The sequence below is a fragment of the Rhincodon typus genome, chromosome 5 (genome assembly GCF_021869965.1).
Source record: "Rhincodon typus isolate 14 chromosome 5, sRhiTyp1.1, whole genome shotgun sequence".
NCBI lineage: Eukaryota > Metazoa > Chordata > Chondrichthyes > Orectolobiformes > Rhincodontidae > Rhincodon > Rhincodon typus.
In genome coordinates this window covers 17,790,968-17,811,664 of record NC_063336.1, presented here as the reverse complement: position 1 = coordinate 17,811,664, position 20,697 = coordinate 17,790,968, and the positions used below count along the sequence as shown (strand labels likewise).

Genomic DNA, 20,697 nt, shown 5'->3' with positions numbered 1-20,697 from the left:
CCTTTGTCACTTCCTCAAAAAACTCAGTCGAGTTTGTGATACGTGACCCTCCCCGAACAAAGCCATGCTGCTTATCACAAATAAGTCCATGTTTTTCCAAATGTGAGTAAATCCTATCCTTAAGAATCTTCCCCTACCACTGATGTAAGGCTCCCTGTCCTGTAGTTTCCCAGATTAGCCCTGTTCTTCATTTTAAACAAAGAAATAACATTGGCCATTGTTCAGTCCTCTGGAATCACTTCTGTGACTAAAGAGGATTCAAAGATTTCATCCACCGTCCCTAGCAATTTCCTCATCTGCCTCCTTCCACATTCTGGGATAGAGCCCATCAGGTCCTGCGGACTTGTTTACTTTAATGCTTTTCAAAAACCCAACACCACCTTTTTTTCATATTGACATGCACTAAAATATTAACATACCCCTCCCTAGACTCAACATCCACCACCACGTCCTTCTCCTTTGCGAATGCTGATGCAAAGTATTTGTTAATGACAGTGCCCACTTTCTCCAACTCCACACATAAATTTCCTCCTTTGCATTGACTGGATTTCTCCCTATTTTCTTCCAATAATACACATTCAGAACAAGCCAGATTCAAAATTTTCAGAATACCAACAAGTAGTGGATAATTTAAAAGAGGATTATTGTTGGCAAATCTGTTCTGACAGACATAGAAAAATCTGGGTCACTGTAACTTCAGTGGTCTGTAATATAAATGAAATACAAGTGAACTGTGCATATCCAATTTATAGCAGTTTCCAGGAAAATTGTTCTAATATTCTTGCAAGGTCTTATTCCTTAATAGTGAATGCACTAGGCACTCTCATTACAGTTTGTATCCTCAATGTAAAACATCCAGATACAGAACTAAATTCAAGTTGGAAAACTCGGGTGCTGCAACCAGTTACTGATTGTGTGTTAAGAATAATTGAGAATAGCTCCCAGTCTTGATCATTTACAACAGGCAAAATGCTAAAAGGTTACTGCAGGATAGTAGGTATGCTGGTAAATTACAGAATCCACACATTATTTGCTGAAAATCCTTGAAGTGAGCCTTTGAGAAGGCTTTTATTTTAATTTGTTGTGCACAGGCAGTACTCCTATTGTCCAGTATTTTGGCTTTCAGTGTCGATCTCTGAAAGCAGTTAGGAAATCTCCAGATGTCAGTTGAGGAAATCAATTAAATGGAATCCTTACTGTTTAACAGGTTGCAGATTTAAGACTATCTGGTAAGCAGAGACATGATGATATGAAGTAAAATTGTTTGCGCAATGAATAAGGGGAGTGCAGTTATCATTTATGTCTGTTTCTCAAGCTGTGATTAAAAATCAGTCGTTTTATACACTTGCACATGTCTGTCAATATGACCTTGGACCGACAAATGAAAGGGAGGGTCTGATAGTTTTGTCAAGAACCTTAACAGGATTGTTACAACAGTGGAGGTGTCCATTCAGCCCATCTTGAAAACACCAGTTCTGCAAATGAACAAATCTCTTAACACCATTCTGTTACCTTCTCCCTGTAACCCTGCTCATTGTTCCTTGGAATAGATTAAAAATCAATTGGAATAAATGGGAAAAGTCACTGTCTCTGTTAAGATCTTCCATTTTCAAGGCGTTTCTGTTTACTACCTAGGCTGATTGGATAACTTGCTGCTCGTGTTGAAGTCCTGCCTGCTGGCAGACAACTAATGACCAATTTTGAAAGCAGACTACAAAATGTGATTATCGAGTTCGGAGCCATCTTTTTAAAACAGAAAATGCTATTTATTGAACTGGCTGTAGTTGGGAATGGAGGATTTGAGTTATAAGGCAAAATTGGATAGGCTGGGACTTTTTCACTGGAGGGTAGGAGGTTAAGGGGTAATCTTGTAGAGGTTTATTAAATCATGAGGGGCATAGATAAGATGAATGGCAGGTGTCTTTTCCTTAGAGTGGGAGAACTTCAAGACTAGGGAGCAAATTTTTACGGTGAGAGGAGAAAGATTTAAAAAAGACAAGGGGCTTTTTTTTTTAACACAGTGGTTAGTGTGTGGAATGAACTTCCAGAGGAGGTGGTGGATGAGGTTCAGTTACAACATTTAAAAGATGTTTAGATAAATACATAAATAAGAACTGTTCACCGGGATGTGGGACTAGTTTAGTTTGAGATTATGGTTGGCATTGACTGGTTGTACTGAAGGGTCTGTTTCCATGCTGTATGACTCTGACTATAGCAGCCTTGTAAATGCTGTGGTGACAAGAACAGGTCAGAGGCTAAGAATTCTGCAATGAGTAACTTGCCTCCTGACTCCCCAAAGTCTATCCTCCATCTTATGAAGCGTATGTTTGGAGTGCAAAGGAGTACTTTCCATTTGCCTGGGTGAGTGCAGTTCCAACAATACTCAAGATGCTCAACACTATCCAGGACAAAGTAGCCCATTTTATTCACCACTTTCAACATTAACTCTTCAAAGCAACGCACGGTGACAGACATGTGTACCATCTGTGAGATTCACTGCAGCAAGTTAATTATTCTCCTTCAGTGGCACTTTCCAAGCCCACAACATGTACCATCCAGAAGAATGAGCAGCAAATGTATGGAAACACAACCACCTATACAATCCACTCCAAACCACATATAATCCTGACTTGGAAATATGTCATTGTTCTTTCACTGTCAATGGGTCAAAATCCTCAAACCCCTTTTCTTACTAGCACTGTGTACCAACCAACCACCTCATCTCCACCACCACCCTTCCCACCACCCCCCCCCCACCCCCCCCAAACCTGTACATATTACCACAGTTAGCTTTAAAGTTGTTTTATTCATTGAATGTAATTGCATCAGCTGCTGCCATGATGAGGGATTGCTGACCTGTGAGATGCAGAGGGATCTGTGTGTCCTGGTGTATTAATTACAAAACACAGTATTTTGGTACAGCAAGTAATTGGGAAAGCTAATGCAATGTTATTTATTGTAAAAGGAATTAAATACAAAAGATATGTTTTATTTCTATAAGGCATTAGTGATATCAAATCTGGAGTACTGTGTTCCATATTGGTTTCCCTTGTTTGGGAAAGGCTGTAAATGTATTAGAAGAGGTTGCAGATGATTTTACTGCATTAATATCTGGTATGAACAGGTTACCTTATGAGGAAAGGTTGATCGGGCCTGGATTGTAAGTCTTGGCGTTATGAGTAAGAGTTAACTTGATTGCGACAAGGGGTCTTGAGAGGGTGGATGGGGAAAGAATGTTTCCTCCTGTGGGAGAATCTAGAACTGGGGGTCACTGTTTTTAAACTAAGCGGTCAATGATTTAAGGCCAAGCAGAGGGGAAATTCTTGGAGTATTGAGAGTCTTTAGAACTCCTTCAAAAGGCGGCAGAAGCAAAATTTTTGAATATTTTTAAGGCGGACATAAATGCTTGATCAGCGAGGAGTTAAATTTTGTCAAGATTGATGTGTATATGGAGTAATCAAATCAGCCACAATCTTGCCAAATAACGTAGCAAGCTCAAGGGGCCAAGAGGACATCTCCTTTTCCTAATTGTATGCATGTCTTAAACCTTGATGTCCATGCTGATGATAATTGCCCAATATCAGTGGCACAAAATAAGATAAAAATTTGCAGATTTATCGTACCTTTATCATGGACACTATGACCTAGTTGTAAAGCCACTAGACAAGTAATCCCGAGACTGAGGCTATTCCCCTCGAGATGTGGCAGCTGCTGAATCTCACTGTGGCAACTGTTGCATTTAAATCCAATTAATATATAATATTGAAAACCAGTCTTAGTAATGCTGACCGTGAAACTATGATCAATTGTCATGAAGCCTAGTCCAGTTCACTAATATCCTTTCAAGACAGAAATTTGTCATCTTTGCTTAGTTTGGTCTGCATGATTCATAACTGCCCTCTGAAACAACTTAAAAAGCCATTCAGTTGTGGAAACTGATGATGGCCAAAACATTCTGGCTTTGCTGATGTCGACCACATCCCATGAAAGAACATTTAAAATCTTTATCAGCAACAGCTGAGATCACCTTATCCAATAAGTGCAATTGTCTGGATGTGCATGGCAGCCATTTTGTGTAGAGCAAGATCTGACCTATTTTTGTTTATGAATTTGTTCTAAGCCTTACTGGTACATGAATAATTGGTTAAGAAGTAGGATGAAATTAAATCTTGCTTGTTTTTGAGAATTAAGCAATTATGTGGTTGACTTTCAGGTACGCAAGTAAAAGGCACAAAAGTGTAGGTTAGAGTATAGCATTGATAAGAGAATGGTCAAAGAAACCAGAAACAATGCAGGAAGAGCTGAGAAGGTTTGCCCCAGAGTTGGTGCTTGTATCTCTGCAGAAGTTTCACTTTTGGCCCACAAAAGTTAACTTATTGTGAGGAACTAAGATTCATCAGATTTGGAGCAAGACTAATAACAAAGTCAATGGGAACAGAGAATACTGAAAAAGAAAGGATTTTAGTGTTGTTATGTATTTAACAGTTGTATTTTTAAATATATTGTCTGTTAGTCAAAAAGTGCTCGGTAATTTGTTGATAAAATACTCAACATGTCACTTCTACTACAATACAGCAATTTACTAAAACTAATAGAACACTGATCACCAGAACAGCAAGCCCACAAAGTTTATGTAAAATTTTACTCTGCTGTGTTCAGATCAAGCTCTGAATACTGTTTGATATAGAGAACTCACTGAAAAACAAATATGCAACAAAAAGCAAAAGATTGCAGAAAAAAACTAAAAGAACTGTGGATGCTGTAAATTAGAAACAAAAATTGAAATTGCTGGAAAAGCTCAGCAGATCTGGCAGCATCTGTGGTGAGAAATCCGAGTTAACATTTCGGGTCCAATGACCCTTCCTCAGAACCCAGAGCCCTTGGACCCTTTGTTAACTCTGATTTCTCTCCACAGATGCTACCAGACCTGCTGAGCTTTTCCAGCAATTTCTATTTTTATTTCTAAAAGACTGCAGGTAATGAATTTAAAATGAAAACAAAATGGTGTTAGCACATAATAATAGGTCAGGATCTATTTGACTAAACTGGTTCTGTCAAAAGGCCATTAGTCCAAAACATTAACTCCACCCTCCTTTCTGCATTGATGCTACTTGTTCTGCTGTGTGTTTCCAGCATATTCAGTTTGATTTGGTAGGGAAAGGATGCAGAAAACCGTAACAAGATTGTTTTTGAAAACAGTCAGGTAGGAACCTTATCAAAATGTCTAAGATGCTACTGATAATGTCCTTTAGCATCTTAGCATTGAGTATATACTTAGTTCATTTGCCCTCGGAGTGTATTGCATTAACAGAAATCTACTGGAGAAACTCAGCTGGTCTAACATCATCTGTGGAGAGAAAGCGGAGTCAATATTTCGAGTCCAGTGACCCTCCTTCAGAACCCTAAAGGGCCACAGAATTTGAAACGTTATCCCTGTGAGTTAGTGTGAAGGCAAGTGAATGGGGTTGAGAAACATCTCCGCCATAACTGAATGTCAGAGCAGAGTCAATGGACTGAACCGTCTAATTCTGTTCCTATGTTTTTTGGTCTAATTTGGCATTCTACTAACCAGTCTGGTTTCTTGAGGTCATTTGAAGCTTCCGCATTGTTTCATCAAAGCCCAAGCTAATGTATGAAGTGCCTGATTGGTGTTACCAGTTCAATTAAACATCTTCCCTTGCCCCACTATTAATATGTTCTCTCTACTCTAAATGGATCAACCTTCTCAGCTGCTATACAAGTGACATGTAAAGTTTTAGTATTACTTTTGCCAAGGGCAAGGTCTGCACATGCTGCAACTTATTTTAATGAAAGAACGAAAACAGCTGTAATTTTTCATGCTGCCTGTGTGATTGGCCAACCCAGGAACATGGTCTTTTGCTTTCCCTCAGAACTCTTAGTTATTGACAATGAGTTGCTCCCACATTCTAATAGAACGTAAGAGCATAAGAACTAGAAGCAGGAGCAGGAGTAGGCCATCCGGCCCCTTGACCCTGCCCCGCCATTTAATAAGATCATGGCTGATCTTTTTGAGACTCAGCTCCACTTACCAGCCCACTCACCATAACCCTTAATTCCTTTACTGTTCAAAAATTTATCTAGTCTTGCCTTAAAAACATTCAGCAAGGTAGCTTCAACCGCTTCACTGGGCAGGGAATTCCACAGATTCACAACCCTTTGGGTGAAGAAGTTCTCCTGAGCTCAGTCCTATATCTGCTTCCCTTTATTTTGAAGCGATGCCCTCTAGTCCTAGTTTCACCTGCTAGTGGAAACAACCTCCCTGCCTCCACCTTATCTATTCCTTTCATAATCTTATGTTTTATAAGATCTCCCCTCATTCTTCTGAATTCCAATGAGTATAATCCCAGTCTACTCAGTCTCTCCTCATAGTCCAACCCTCTCAACTCTCGAATCAACGGAGTGAATCTCCTCTGCACCCCCTCCAGTGCTAGTATACCCCTTCTCAAGTAAGGAGACCAAAACTGCACACAGTACTCCAGGTGTGGCCTCACCAGGACCCTATACAGCTGCAGCATAGCCTCCCTGTTTTTAAACTCCATCCCTCTAGCAATGGCAGACAAAATTCCATTTGCCTTTTTAATTACCTGCTGCACCTGCAATCCTACTTTTAGCGATTCATGCACAAGGACACCCAAGTCCCTCTGCACAGCAGCATGCTGCAATTTTTTACCATTTTAAAACCTTTTGAACTGGAGTTCATCCTGTCTGTAAAAATAGCTCAAATCAGTGGGTTATAAAAGTGTGAACATGTTTGGCTAATACAATGAGTAGTAAATGCCAAATGTCAGTGTCGTTTATAGGTATAATGATAGCAACCTGCAATTAAATGTGTTGCAATGCTTTTGGTGAGTGAGCTGTATGCAAAGCTGAGATGAAGGGAACTCTTGAACAAAAACTCTATATACAAAGGGCACAAAACCTCCAGAATATTTGTTAAAAGCACTTAAAACACAGTGTAGGATTACGCCATGAAAAATGACTGACTTGCTTAAGGCAGTGCATTCTTGGGAGCTTTAGTTTTTGTCTTGACTCACCTAGCATTTTCTGGTGCAGAGATGCTGTGCAGCTTGTCTTTTTAATATTTAATCAACCTTATTCTTTTTTGACAGGTTAAAAGTGTCTTCAATATGACAGCAAAAGAAGGAAGGAAGAGATCGGTCAGTGCTCTGGTGGCAGTTGGAAATGCAAATGGAGCTGCAGGTAAGTTCTGAGATGAAGGAACCAGTTGGCTTAACTTTTCTATCAAGGTCATCAAAAGAGAAAGCGAAGAAAACACATTTACCTGGATGATCTGATATTGTTAGCTTATACTTCAATTTTATCGTGGGCAAACCTTATCTTGTAATCATTTTGAAACTAAATAATGTTGAAATAGCATGAATGGAACAAATCATTCGATGTTTGAGGCAACTAAAGATACACTGGGAGGGGAAGATGATTATACCAAGTGCTCATGTGCAAACATGACCTTGGGAGAACTGACACCTGTGTTAAACTTTCTCCCTCCTGCCACTGCAGCACATTCAGGCCTATAGTTTCATCATGTGTTCAATAGTCCTTTACATGCTTCCCAACATCACTTTTTCGTATCTTAACTGGTGAATGAGGAATGGCAGGAGTTCTTTGGTACAAGCAAGGAGAAGTGTGAAAATATGTGTGCGCTGGAGTGGCGGAGCACAGACGAATGTCACACTGCCTGTAGCTTGGAAATTAATTGTGGTATGAGGAAGGGGTGAGAGGTTAGAAGAAGGGTTAGATTTGAGGATATTCTCATCTTCTTTGGTTTCAGTCTGCTTGCTGGCCATGGCCTTAGACATGATCTCAAGTACCATCTCCATAGGGTTGAGTGCACGTAGCTGTGCGTATTCCCTGTTGGTTAGATCCTGCTGCCTCTGCTTGTCCACTACCTTGTCCTGCAGAGTAAGATGCCAGCGAGTATGGTATAATGTGACTGATGAGAGCATTAAAGTTAAATAACTAGCAGTCTGTGCAGTCCTAGAATCTCAGAATTCCTATAGTGCAGAAAGAGGCTATTGGGCCCATCAAGTTTGTACCGACCCTCTGAAGATCATCCAGCCCTATAACCCCACATTTCCTGTGGCTAGTCCACCTAACCTGCACATCCCCGGACACTATGGAAAATTTAGCATGGTCAGTCCACCTAAGCTGCACATTTTTGGACTGTGGGAGGAAACCAAACCACCCGGAGGAAACCCACACAAACTCCACACAGACAGTCACCTGAGGGTGGAATTGAACCCGGGTCTCTGGCGCTGTGACATAATAGTGCCAGCCACTGTGCTGCCCATCTAATGTAAATGCAAGTTCTGATTGTCGAAAGTCACTAACTGGTTGAAAAGCTTTTTCAAGAAGTGTAGGTACTGTTTGTTGCCTGGGTAACCCAGCAGATAATTAGCACATAGCAATAAATCAAATGAGCAATTGTGGAAGAATCCCTGCTCTTCTTGGTAGTACCGTGGGATCTCTTGTATTCACACCAACTAACAAACATAGCCTGAATTTACTGCCTCATTTGAAAGGGAACATCTCCTTCAGTGAAACGCACTCTATATCAAAGTGGCAGATCGCTCATATGCTGAAACGGCCTTCATCCCTGGAGGAATAGACAACATGAGCCTAACAACTTGCATTATTCATCCCAAACCAGTTCCTTACCGTGCCCTATTTTTGCGGTTTCAACGGCTTTGGAAATACTGGGATGTATTCTGCCAGAAATCAGCTTAGTGTCAGTTTGGTCAAGTTTCATAGGGGATTTCTGTCTGTGAGACATGGTGAGTTTACTCATGCAATTGTCTCAGACTCATTAACTGGATACTGTGCCCTTCTGGAGCCCCTCTCCATTGGCTCATAGATATTTACAGCACAGGAGGAGGCCATTCGGTCCCCATGTCAGAGCCAGTCAACAAAGATCTGGTTACTGTAATCCCATTTTACAGTTTTTGGTCCTATTGCCTTGGAGGCTGTGACAATGCAAGTGAATGCCTAAAGACTGCTTAAATGTTACAAGAGTTTTCAGGTAGTAAGTTCCAGACTCTAACCACCCTTTGTGTGAAAAGATTTCTCCTGAATGTCTCTTTTAGTGTTCTATCTTGTCCCTTGAATCTGTGCCCTCTGGTTATTAGTCCCTCTACTAATGGAGTAAGTGTCTTGCTATTCACCTTATCTGTATATTATGGTATTATGTACCTGTATCAGGTCCCCTCTCAACCTTTGCTGTTCCAAGGAAAACAAACCCAGCTTATTCAATCTTTCCTCATATCTCAGACCCTCTGGTGCAGACAGCATTGTGTTAAATTTCCTCTGCACCCTCTAGTATATTCACATCATTTTTGGAATTGACATCATGGCTGCATTTGACCAAATGTGGCATCAAGGAGTAAAACTAGAGTCAATGGGAATTGGGGTAGGGAGATAAACTGTCCACTAGTTGGGGTTGTACCTAGCAGGAAGGAAGATGATTGTGGCGGTCGAAGGTCAGTCATCTCAGTCCAGGACAGCTCTGCAGGAGCTCCTCGGGATTGTGTCCTTGGCCCAACCACCTTCAGCTGCGTTATCGATATCCTTGCCCCCTCATCATACGTTCAGAAATGGGGATGTCCACTGATGATTGTGCAATGTCCAGAATCATTTGCGACTCCTCAGATACTGAAGTAGTCCGTGCCCAAATGCAGCACAACCTAAAAAATATCTAGGCTTGGGCTAGCAACATTCAATTCTTTGTCAGGCAATGGCCATTTCCAAAGAGAGAGAATCTGACCATGGCCCCTTGAGATTCAACAGTGCTATCATCGCTGAATCACCCAGTATCAACATCCTGGGCTCACCATTGACCAGAAACTGAACTAAAATGATCATATAAATGATGTGGCTACAAGAACAGGTCAGAGGCTAGGAATTCTGCAGTGAATAACTCACATCCTGACACCCAAAATCCTGTCCATCATCTACATGGTACAAGTTAGAACTGTGTTGGAATGCTCCCCATTTGCCTGGATGGGTGCAGCTCCAACAGCACTCAAGAAGATTGATACCATCCAGGACAAAGCAGCCTGCTTAGTTGACATGACATCTGGAATCATCTGCTCCCTCTAACACTAATGTTTAATAGCAGGGGTTCCTAGGAGTAATTCAGGAGACACAGCAAAAAATTCATCCCTAGGAAGAAGAAGCATGGTACAGGGATGATAAGGCAACCCCGTGGCTAACTAGGGAACTCCGGGATAGCACAAAAGCAAAAGAGAAAGCATATAAATGTGGCAAAGGGCAGTGGAAAACCAGAGGATTGAGAAGCTTACAAGGACCAAAAGAGAGCAACAGAAAAAAAACAAAATGAGGGAAAAGATTAAATGAGGGTAAGCTAGCCAGTAATATAAAGGAGGACTGTGAGAGTTTCTATATAAGGGCAAAAGTGGACATTGGACTGCTAGAGAGATAGTAGTGAGGAGCAAGGAAATAGCTGAGGACCTGAATAATTACTTTTCGTCAATCTTCACAATGGAAGACACGAGTAATATCCCAAAAATTTGAGAGAGTCGGGGGGCAGGGCTGAGTATGGTGGCCATCACCAAGAAGAAGGTGCTAGAAAAACTGAATGGCCTGAAGGTGGATAAATAACCAGGACCCGATGGACTACACCCCAGAGTTCTTAAGGAGATAACGGAAGAGATAGTGGAGACGTTGGTGGTGATCTATCAGGAAATCGCTAGAGCCAGGGAAGGTCCCAGAGAACTGGAAAATGGCTAACGTGACACCCCAGTTTAAAAAGGGAGTAAGGCAAAAGATTGAAAATTACAGCTGATTAGCCTAACCTCGTTCGTGGGTAAGATTTTAGAGTGCATTATGAAGGATGAGATTTCTGAATATTTGGAAGTGCACGGTAAAATAGGGCAAAGTCAGCATGGCTTCATCAAGGGGAGGTCATGCCTGACAAATCTGTTAGAATTCTTTGAGGAAGTAACAAGCAGGTTAGACCAAGGAGATGGATGTTATCTACCTGGACTTAAAGAAGGCATTTGACAAGGTGCTGCACAGGAGGCTGCTGAGTAAAATAAGGGACCATCGTGTTAGTGGCAAGGTGCTAGCATGGATAGAAGATTGGCTATCTGGCAGAAAGCAGAGAGTGGGGATAAAAAAGGGTCTTTCTCAGGATGGCAGCCGGTGACAAGTGGTGTTTCACTAGGGTCAGTGTTGGGACCACAACTTTTCAGTTTGTACATTAATGATTTAGATGATGGAGCTGAGGGCATTCTCGCTAAGTTTGCAGATGACACAAAGATAGGTGGAGGGACAGGTAGTTTTGAGGAGGTGGGGAGGCTGCAGAAGGATTTGGACAGGTCAGCAGAGTGGGCAAAGAAGTGACAGATGGAGTACAACGTGGGAAAATGTGAGGTCATGCACTTTGGTAAGAAGAATAAAAGCTTGGACTATTTTCTAAATGGGGAGAAAATTCAGAAATCTTAAGTGCAAAGGGACTTGGGAGTTCTAGTGCAGGATTCTCTCAAGGTAAACTTGCAAGTTGAGTGAGTAGTTAGGAAGGCAAGTGCAACTTTGGCATTTATTTTGAGAGGACTTGAATATAAAAGCAGGGATGGACTTGTGAGGCTCTCTAAAACATGGCCTGACCAGAGCTTTATAGTTTTGTATGCAGATTTGGGCCCCATATCTCAAGAAAGATGTACTGGTCCTGGAGTGGGTTCAGAGGAGGTTCACGAGAATGGTCTGAGGAATGAAAAGCTTAACATATGAGGAATGTTTGAGGACTCTGGGTCTAAACTCTATGGAGTTTAGAATGATGAGGGGGGGGATCTAATTGAAACTTACAGAATACTGAATGGCCTGGACAGAGTGGATGTTGGGAAGATATTTCCATTGGTAGGAGACTAGGACCCGAGGGCACAGCCTTAGAGTAAAGGGAAGACCTTTTAGATCAGAGATAAGAAAAAACTTCTTCAGCTAGAGAGTGATGAATCTATGGAATTCACTGCCACAGAAGACTGTGGAAGCCATGTCATTGAATATATTTACTCAAGTTCTTGATTGTCAAGGGGATCGAGGATTACAGGGAGAAAGCGGGAGAATGGGGTTGAGAAACTTATCAGCCATGATTTAATAGCAGAGCAGACTCGATGGGCTGAGTGGCCTAATTTCTGCTCCTATGTTTTATAGTCTTATTGTCTTAAATTCACCAAGTCTCCTTAGATAGCACCTTCTAAACCCATTACCACTTCCGTCTAGAAGGACAAGGGCAGCAGATGCATGGAAACACCACCACCTGCAAGTTCCCTTCCAAACCGCTCACTATCCTGACTGTGAAATGTATTGCTGTATCTTCACTGTCACTGGGTCAAAATCCTGGAATTCCCTCCCTAACAGCATTGTGGGTTTACCAACAGCAAATAGACTGCAGCAGTTCAAGAAGTCAGGTCACTACCAGTTTCTCAAGGACAACTAGGGATGAGCAATAAATGCTGGCCCAACCAGCAACAGTATATCACGTAAATGCATATTTATTTAAAATGTGGTGACCAGAAGTGCACACAGCACTCCAGTTGTGACCTATTCAGCATTTTGTACAATTCCAACACAACTTGTTTGCTTTTGTATTCTTAGCAAGTGTGCTGCATGTCTCCTCAACTATCTTATCTACCTGCCGTGCTATCTTTAGAGATCTAGGATATGCGCGCCAAGATCCTCATGATCTTCAGTACTTTCTAGGGTGCTACCATTTTTGGTATAATCCCTTGCCTTGTCAGCCCCTCCTGTGTGCCTTAACTCACGCTTCACCAGGTTGACTTCCATTTACTTCTATACTGCCCACCTGAACAGTTTGTAGGGAACATAGAACATAGAACAGTACAGCACAGTACAGGTCCTTAAGTTCACGATGTTGTGCCAACCTATTATCATACCCTAAAATCAAACTACCCTGCATACCCTACATTTTACGATCATCTATGTGCCTATCCAAGAGTTGCTTAAATGTCCCTAATGTATTTGAATCCACTATCACCGCCGGCACCATATTCCACGCACCCACCCCTCTGTGTAAAGAACCTACCTCTGATGTCTCCCCTATATCTTCCTCCAGTCACCTTAAAATTATGCCCCCTTGTAATAATCATTTCCACCGTGGGGAAAAAGTCTCTGGCTATCCACTCTATGCCTCTCATCATCTTGTACATCTCTATCGAGTCACCTCTCATCCTTCTTTGCTCCAATGAGAAAAGCCTTAGCTCCCTCAACCTTTCCGCATAAGACCTGCCCTCCAGTCCAGGCAGCATCCTGGTAAATCTCTTCTGCAACTTCTCTAAAGCTTCCACATCCTTCCTATAATGAGGCGACCAGAACTGAACACAATATTCCAAGTGTGGTCTAACCAGGGTTTTATAGAGCTGCAGCATAATCTCGCGGCTCTTAAACTCAATTCCCCTGCCAATGAAAGCCAACACACCGTACGCCTTCTTAACAATCCTGTCAACTTGGGTGGCAACTTTGAGGGATCTATGGACGTGGAGCCTCCTGCACTTTGTAACTATCCTTCTCGTTATATGACACCACGCCAATTTTTCTGTCATCCCCAAACTTCTTGATCATACAAATAGAGTCAGAGTAACACAACATGTAAACAGGCCCTTTGGAACATGCTGACCATGGTGCCCACTCAGCTAATTCCAATTGTCTACATTTGCTCCATATCCCTCTTAGCCCTCCTTATCCATGTACCTATCCAAATGATTATTTGGAATGTGGCTATTGTACCTGCCTCAACCGCTTTCTCTGGCCGCCCATTCCATATATGCACCACTCTGTGTGAAGAAGTTTCCCGCAGGTCCGTCTTAAATCTTTCCCTCTCACCTTAAACCTATGCCCTCTAGTTTTCAGTTTCCCATCCCTGGGAAAAAGACTTTACGCATTCATCCTGCCCATGCCCCTCATGATTTTATACACCTCAATAAGGTCACCCCTCATTCTCCTACGTACCAAAGAATAAAGTCCTATCCTGGCCAACCTCTCCCTATGACTCAGGCCGACTAGTCCTGGCAACATCCTCATAAATCTTCTTCCTACACTTTCCAGTTTAACTATGTCTTTCCTATAACAGGATGACCAAAACTGTACTCAATACTCCCATGTATGGCCTCACCAATGACTTGTACAACTGTAACCTAAAGTCCCAACTCCTATACTCAATACCTCAACCAATGAAAGCCAACATGCTAAATGGCTTCTTCACCACCCCACCCACCAGTGATGGCAGTTTCAGCAAACTGTGTACTTGTACTCCTAGGTCCCTCTGTTCCACAATATTCCTCAGGACCTTACCATTTACTGTAAAAGTCCTATCTTGGTTTGACTTTCCTTACGTTACACCTCATCCTTACCTGTGTTGAATTGCATTTTCCAGTCCTCAGCCTACTTCCCTGTCTGGTCAAGATCCTTCTGTTATTTTTGATAACCTTCTTCTCCATCATCGATACCTCCTAATTTTGTATCATGCGCAAACTTACTAATCATGCCTTGTACATTCACATCCAGATCATTTATGTAAATAACAAATAACAAAGGTCACAGCACCAACCCCTGTGGCACATCTAGTCACAGGCCTCCTGTCTGAAAAACAGCCTTCATCCATCACCCTCTGCTTCCTACCATGGAGCCAATTTTGAATCCAATTAGTTAGCTCTCCCTGGATCCCATGCGACCTAACCTTCATGACTAGCCTGCTGTGCGGGACCTTGTCAAAGGCTTCACTAAAGTCTATTTAGACAATATCCACTGCCCTACCCTCATCCATCCTCTTGGTTACCTCTTAAAAAACTCTAAAAGATTTATCAGACATGATTTCCCGTGAGCAAATCCATACTGTCTATCCCTAATCAGACCTTGACTATCTAAATGTTGGTTGATCCTGTCCCTCAGTATCTTCTCCAATAACATACCCACTCAGACTTTCACTGCAGGAATCCTCAGGGTCTGGTTTCTGTTTGGCACATGGGAGAAATGGAGCCTGCATATTTAATGAGGTGAGATTAGGTGCTGTTGAGTGATGATGAGTGATAATCCCCTTCAGTAAGCCTCTTGCTACTCACTTGCGAGAAGCTTGTCACAATGTTCAGGGCTTATGCGGAAAATTACACCTTTTGGTCTCAACATCAAGGAGGGCCTTGCTCCACATCTCACTTTTCCCGTATATTTCTCGTCATAGCTGATATCGTTCAGGCCCTGGGAAGATTCATCCACTAACCTGGTTAATTGAAAGTGTACTTTGTTAAAATCCATTTCCAGCATTCAGTGAGAATGTAACCTTTAGAAGGTGCTGCAATTGACTTTCAAAATGCTATCATCATTCAATTGTGCCCAACAGAAAGGGAGGATCTTATTGTAAAGTTTTCAATGATTATTCTGTCTTTTCATTCAAAACGGTCCAGGGTCAGTGAAGAAGAGTTCAAGGGTCTACTTTTAAAATAATTTGCTGGTCCCTGGTCAGATGGTAATATAAATTTGGTATTCTGGTCTGGCGTTTAGTCAGTTGACCAATGAACCTGCAGGAAGGGAGTTGTAAATTTTTTTTAGCCTTGATTAAAATTGGTTAATTTTGTTGTTGCACTTTTATATAGTTTGACGTGAACAGCCTCCTTGCTCATCTGTTAACACACTAAAGGACGAGAATTTGTCCTATATCAGTGGTTCCTTGTAGTATAGAAGCTAGGTCCATTCTGTTCAGGTCTTTTCATTTCCTGGTTATTTAGGAGGTGTGATGCTGACATCCACATTTCATTGTCTACCCCTGATTATCGGTGGCAGTGCCTTCTACATGAACAGTTGCAGTCCATCATGATGATGCTTCCACAGTAGGATTAGTTAGGAAATGCTCTACCAGACTTTTGACCCAGCCATTAAGAAATGGTGACAAACATCGCTATCCCAATATTAGACAGTTTGGTATGAGTTGATGTTCCAACTTGTTGTCACACTCCTAATGCAAGGGCTAAATGAGTGTTTGAGCAAATACGTGAAGGAGATAATTTTGTCTTCTAGAAATGATCTAGCTAACAAAGACAGTAAAGTCTGATTGTGAGAGTTCACCTCTGGTTAGTTTTGTCAATTTAGTTGCACTGGATTTCTTGAGAAACTTTCATGGTTCAGGAGTAGGTCCTCTACTTGTTAGAAAAAGACTTTTTCGTATTGTTTAAAAAATTAATCACCACTCAACGAGCAAATGCTTCTTGGGTTCAATCCAAGGAACAAACTAACAGCATAACTCTGAGCTGCCAGCTGAGTTATCCCTCTTTTCATGCTGGAATGAATCCACTATCCAACTTATCGCAGTAGACTTTAGAACCTGAATCCCATGACATCTGTTACTGTGTTTTCTCAAAGCCTCATGCAATATTGCCAGGAGGATCTGACGTATGATCTCTACAAGATTAGATTTTAAAGATGCGTTTGTACTTAAGTATCGTTGTCGCTAATAAAAGATTACTATTGGACTATTTCATCGTATACAAATTTTATTTCTGTTCCAATTATGTATCCCTTGTGTTTGTGCAAATTAATAAAATCATCCGCAGTTACAAAGCTAATTCATTTAACTAAACTGGATTTCCTTTAAGGGCTATCTTTATTTATCACTTGGGCATGCATCTTAGTACCAATGTAGCAGTTGATAACAACACAGAACTATTCTTCTCAAAAATCATCTAGCACTGTGGCACTCAGTTCTTTAGCGCTCAGTGAATCATGATCCCATTCAAAACTCTTTCATTTAAATGATAATTCAGCGTTGTCTGCATTCTAAGGATTTGTCAATTCTCAATAATCATATTTTAATTCCTTGAGCTTTAATATTCCTTAAAGCATTCAATTATGAAGCTTTATCAAATGACCTGTTCAAATACCAGCTTATTATGTTTCATTTACTTCGGTATGGGAGTTTTGGATTAGCCATTCTGTAAAGTACATGTGACTAAGAAGCCCTCTGTGCTTGCATATAATGACAAATCAAATGGGTACTTTTTATTTCTATTGATTCAGCCTATAATTAAAACATTATGGATCATAATTATTTAAACCTGCTACGGGTCATTATCGATAAAGTTACAGTATTGATAAATTGACTACACACTATAATTTAATCTGCGAAGATGAAAATAATCCATTGTAAATACCAACTAACCTGGATTTTAATTATGCATGATTGGCATTCAGTTGGATCACTGCTACCTATTACTGTCTGAAAATAGCACTGTAGCACGTTCTTTATACCATCACACAGTAATCTGTAATTAAATCATAATTATACTGTTGTGGTAATAATAATAATTTGTGTACTAAAATTTCTTTCTTGATCATTGAAAGTGTTATCGAATGTGATTCGATGTTTACCTAGGAATATAGCGCAGGCTAATATTCGATCATAATTGGGATCATAATTCCCCAAATTAGAGAGAACGAGCTATACAGGTTTGATTCATAGGAACACGGTAACTGGAATAAGCCATTCATCTGTTCCACCGTGCAATGAGACCTAATTCCATATACCTGCCTTTGGCCCAGATCCGTTTATGCCTTTGCTGAACAAAAATCTATCTATCTCCAATTTAAAATTATCAACTGATCCATCATCCACTACCATTTGTGGAAGAGTGTACCAAACATCTGCAAGTTTTGTATGAATAAGTGCTTCCTAACATCTTTCCTGAGCAATATGGCCCTAATTCTCAGAATAGTTCTAGAATAGCCAACTACTGGAAATAGTTTATTTACCCTGTCTTTTCCTGTTAATATCTTGAAGATTTGTAACTTGTACATTGTACTCCTTCCAAGGCCAGTATATCCTTCCTGAGGTATTGTGCCCAGATCTGCTCATTGTACTCCAAGTGGGATCTAACCAGGGTTTTGTATAACTGCACCATAACTTCTGCGTCCTTGTATGCCAGCATTCCATTAGCTTTCTTGATTTGTTTCTGCAAAGATTTGGTGCTGGATTTTTTTTAAACAATCTTAAAGTCTGGTTAAGTTTTATATGTTGACACTTGTAATGTACATGTCCAAAATTGCACAAAGGCCTGTCGAAAATGTTAAAGTACCAAAAACATGACAAAGTAATTGCTCAATTCATGCACATGGAGCTGTTGCGGAAGATTTTATGACGCACAGCAAAAGTGCTCTGATACGGATGGGGGAGCAGTGGAGACTCAGCATAAAGGAGATAACCGCCTGTTTGGTACTATGTTGTCGGGCAAGCTAGAAAAAATATAATATGCTGCTGTTAGAGGAAAATAGCGAACACCGTGAAATTGATGGAGTTAGGAGGAAAACAGATTGAAACCATAAGCCTCAAAAAGATTAAGATACTAGATTAGGAGATTGGGAAATGGTCATTGGAGGATGGAAAGCCAGAATTGGAGAAAAGATTGAAGGTTCAGTCTGAAGAAATATAATTACTTCCATATCGTTCAAAAATCACTATTTCTGCAAAATTGCTTCCTATTTTGATATAAAGCTTGAATAATGTAAACAATTCCACAAAATTTGAGTGGACAGGACAATGGAGGGTGAAATGTAATGTAAAGGAAATGAAGTATTGACACTAGGAAGAAAACTGGACAACTTAACGTAACTTAAGAAGTTGAGAGTAAAATTAACACCTTTATTGACCTGCAGAAGTAGAAGATATAATCAGAAGATCAAATCAAAATAGAATTTGAAAAAAAAAATAAAATGCAAGGAAAAGAAAGTCAGGCTCAAATGTAAAGACAAAGCAATGTAAATTCTGGAAGTCTGAGATATGAGACCAAGATGAGAGATGAAGTTAAAATTGCAGGCTGTTGATCTTTTTTGAAAGCTGCCCAAACTGGAGTATTCCCAGCTTTTTCCAAGTCTTGCTCACGCTGTGTAGTGGTCTAGTCAGATTGCACCTTGAATATTGTATACATTTCTGGCTGTGGAGATGTTCCAGTCAGCTGGTGAAACTCAAGGGGCCATGACACTGAGCACAGATGACCTATTTGAAGGATGAGGAAAGCCTAGAGTCTTTAGACTTTTTAGAACAAAAAGGCAACCAGAAAGAATGTGACGGTGCCAACTTTCATTTGCATAGCATCTTTTATATCTGAAATGTTTTGCAAGTAAACAAAAGGGAGGAAAGTATAGCCACATTATTGGTCAACTATTTCTTCATCAAAGGCTGAGGGGTCTTTCGGACATCCAGGAGGTCAAAATGAGGGATGCACAGACAATTAGACTTAAAGGAATGAAAAAATCAGGAGGGATGTATAGCCGGAGGAGATGGTCGACATAGGGGAGAAGTTGTATACTGATTCATGGATAGGGCAGGATTTTGATTGTAGTGTATCGTTGAATGAGGAGATGACTTGTATCAGCAAGAGTATGGGTGCTGTGTCAGATACAGGTTTTTATGGTTGGCTAGCAAGCCAGCAACGATGGCGTTGCAGAGACTGAATGCGAGGATGATTCAGGCTCGTGGAAGTGTTCCCTCTGTGGAGGGGTGTTGTGGTTTATATCCTCTGAAGAGCATTAGTAAACTCTCAACCTTCTAGTCCAGCACCTTAAGTACTAAATTCAGCTTGGAACTGAACATATCATGAAGTTTGCAAGGAGACTTCTCAGCCTGAAAGTAGGGCTAAGACCGCAGGGGAGATGGAGTTGGTAGCAAGGGGTTAGAGTTTATGGTGGTGCCAATGTCATTGGTTTTGATCTGCCCAGCCCTGAGCTAAACTTGGTCATCCATGTGAAAGCTGAGCAGGTGTCAATGGATAATGTAATCAAGGTACCATGTCGGCATAACAAAGACATAGAGGATCCTTGACAAGGTTTCAGAGGTGTAATCTGGAAGAGGAAACAAAATCCAGTAGTCTGGCTGTATTTGTATTGGTGGGATATATTGATACAAGAACAGTCCCGCTGACTCCCAGTTTGGGTTCCACCTCATTATAGCCTTTGGTTCAAACATGGGCAAAAGAGCTGAGTTCCAGAGGTGAAGTGAGAGTGACAGAGCCCTTGATAACAAGGCTGCATTCAACTGAATGTGGCATCACGGAGCCCTAAACAGGAATCGATGGGAATAAGAAGGAAAACTGGTTGGAGTCGTAGCTGGCACGTAGGAAGATCGCTGTGATTGTTGGACGTCAGTTATCTCATCTCCAAGACATTTCTGCAGGAGTTCCTCAGGAGAATGTCGAGGACCCAATCTCTTCAGTTGCTTCATTAATGACCTTCCCTCCATCATAAGTCAAAAATGGGGATGTTTGCCAATGATTGTACAGTGCTCAGCACCATTCGTGACTCCAATATTGAAGCAGTCCACGTCCAAATGCAACAGGATATGGGCAATATTCAGACTTGGGCTGAAAAGTAGCAAGTAAAATTCATGCCATTCAAATACCAGCCAATGACCATCTCCAATAAGAAACAATCTAACCACTGCCCCCTGATGTTGAATGGTGTCATTGTCACTGAATCTCCCATCATCAACATCCAGGGGTTACCATTGAGCAGAAACTCAACTGGACTCTCCATATAGATAAAAACCAAAAGAACTGCGGCTACTGTAAATCAGGAACAAAAACAAAGTTGCTGAAAAAGCTCAGCAGGTCTGGCAGCATCTGTGAAGGAGAAAACAGAGTTAACGTT

General features: G+C 41.1%; 1 protein-coding gene across 1 annotated transcript in view; it reads left to right on the top strand.

Moving 5' to 3' along the window:
* The first annotated feature begins 7,128 nt into the window (after positions 1-7,128).
* The window catches only part of mrps5 (mitochondrial ribosomal protein S5), a 27,124-nt gene continuing 13,555 nt past the window's right edge, over positions 7,129-20,697 (top strand). Inside the window, exon 1 of the mRNA XM_048597342.1 lies at positions 7,129-7,221. Within this exon, the coding sequence (XP_048453299.1) occupies positions 7,149-7,221 (73 nt within the window). The 5' untranslated portion in view covers positions 7,129-7,148. The remainder of the gene's footprint in view (positions 7,222-20,697) is intronic.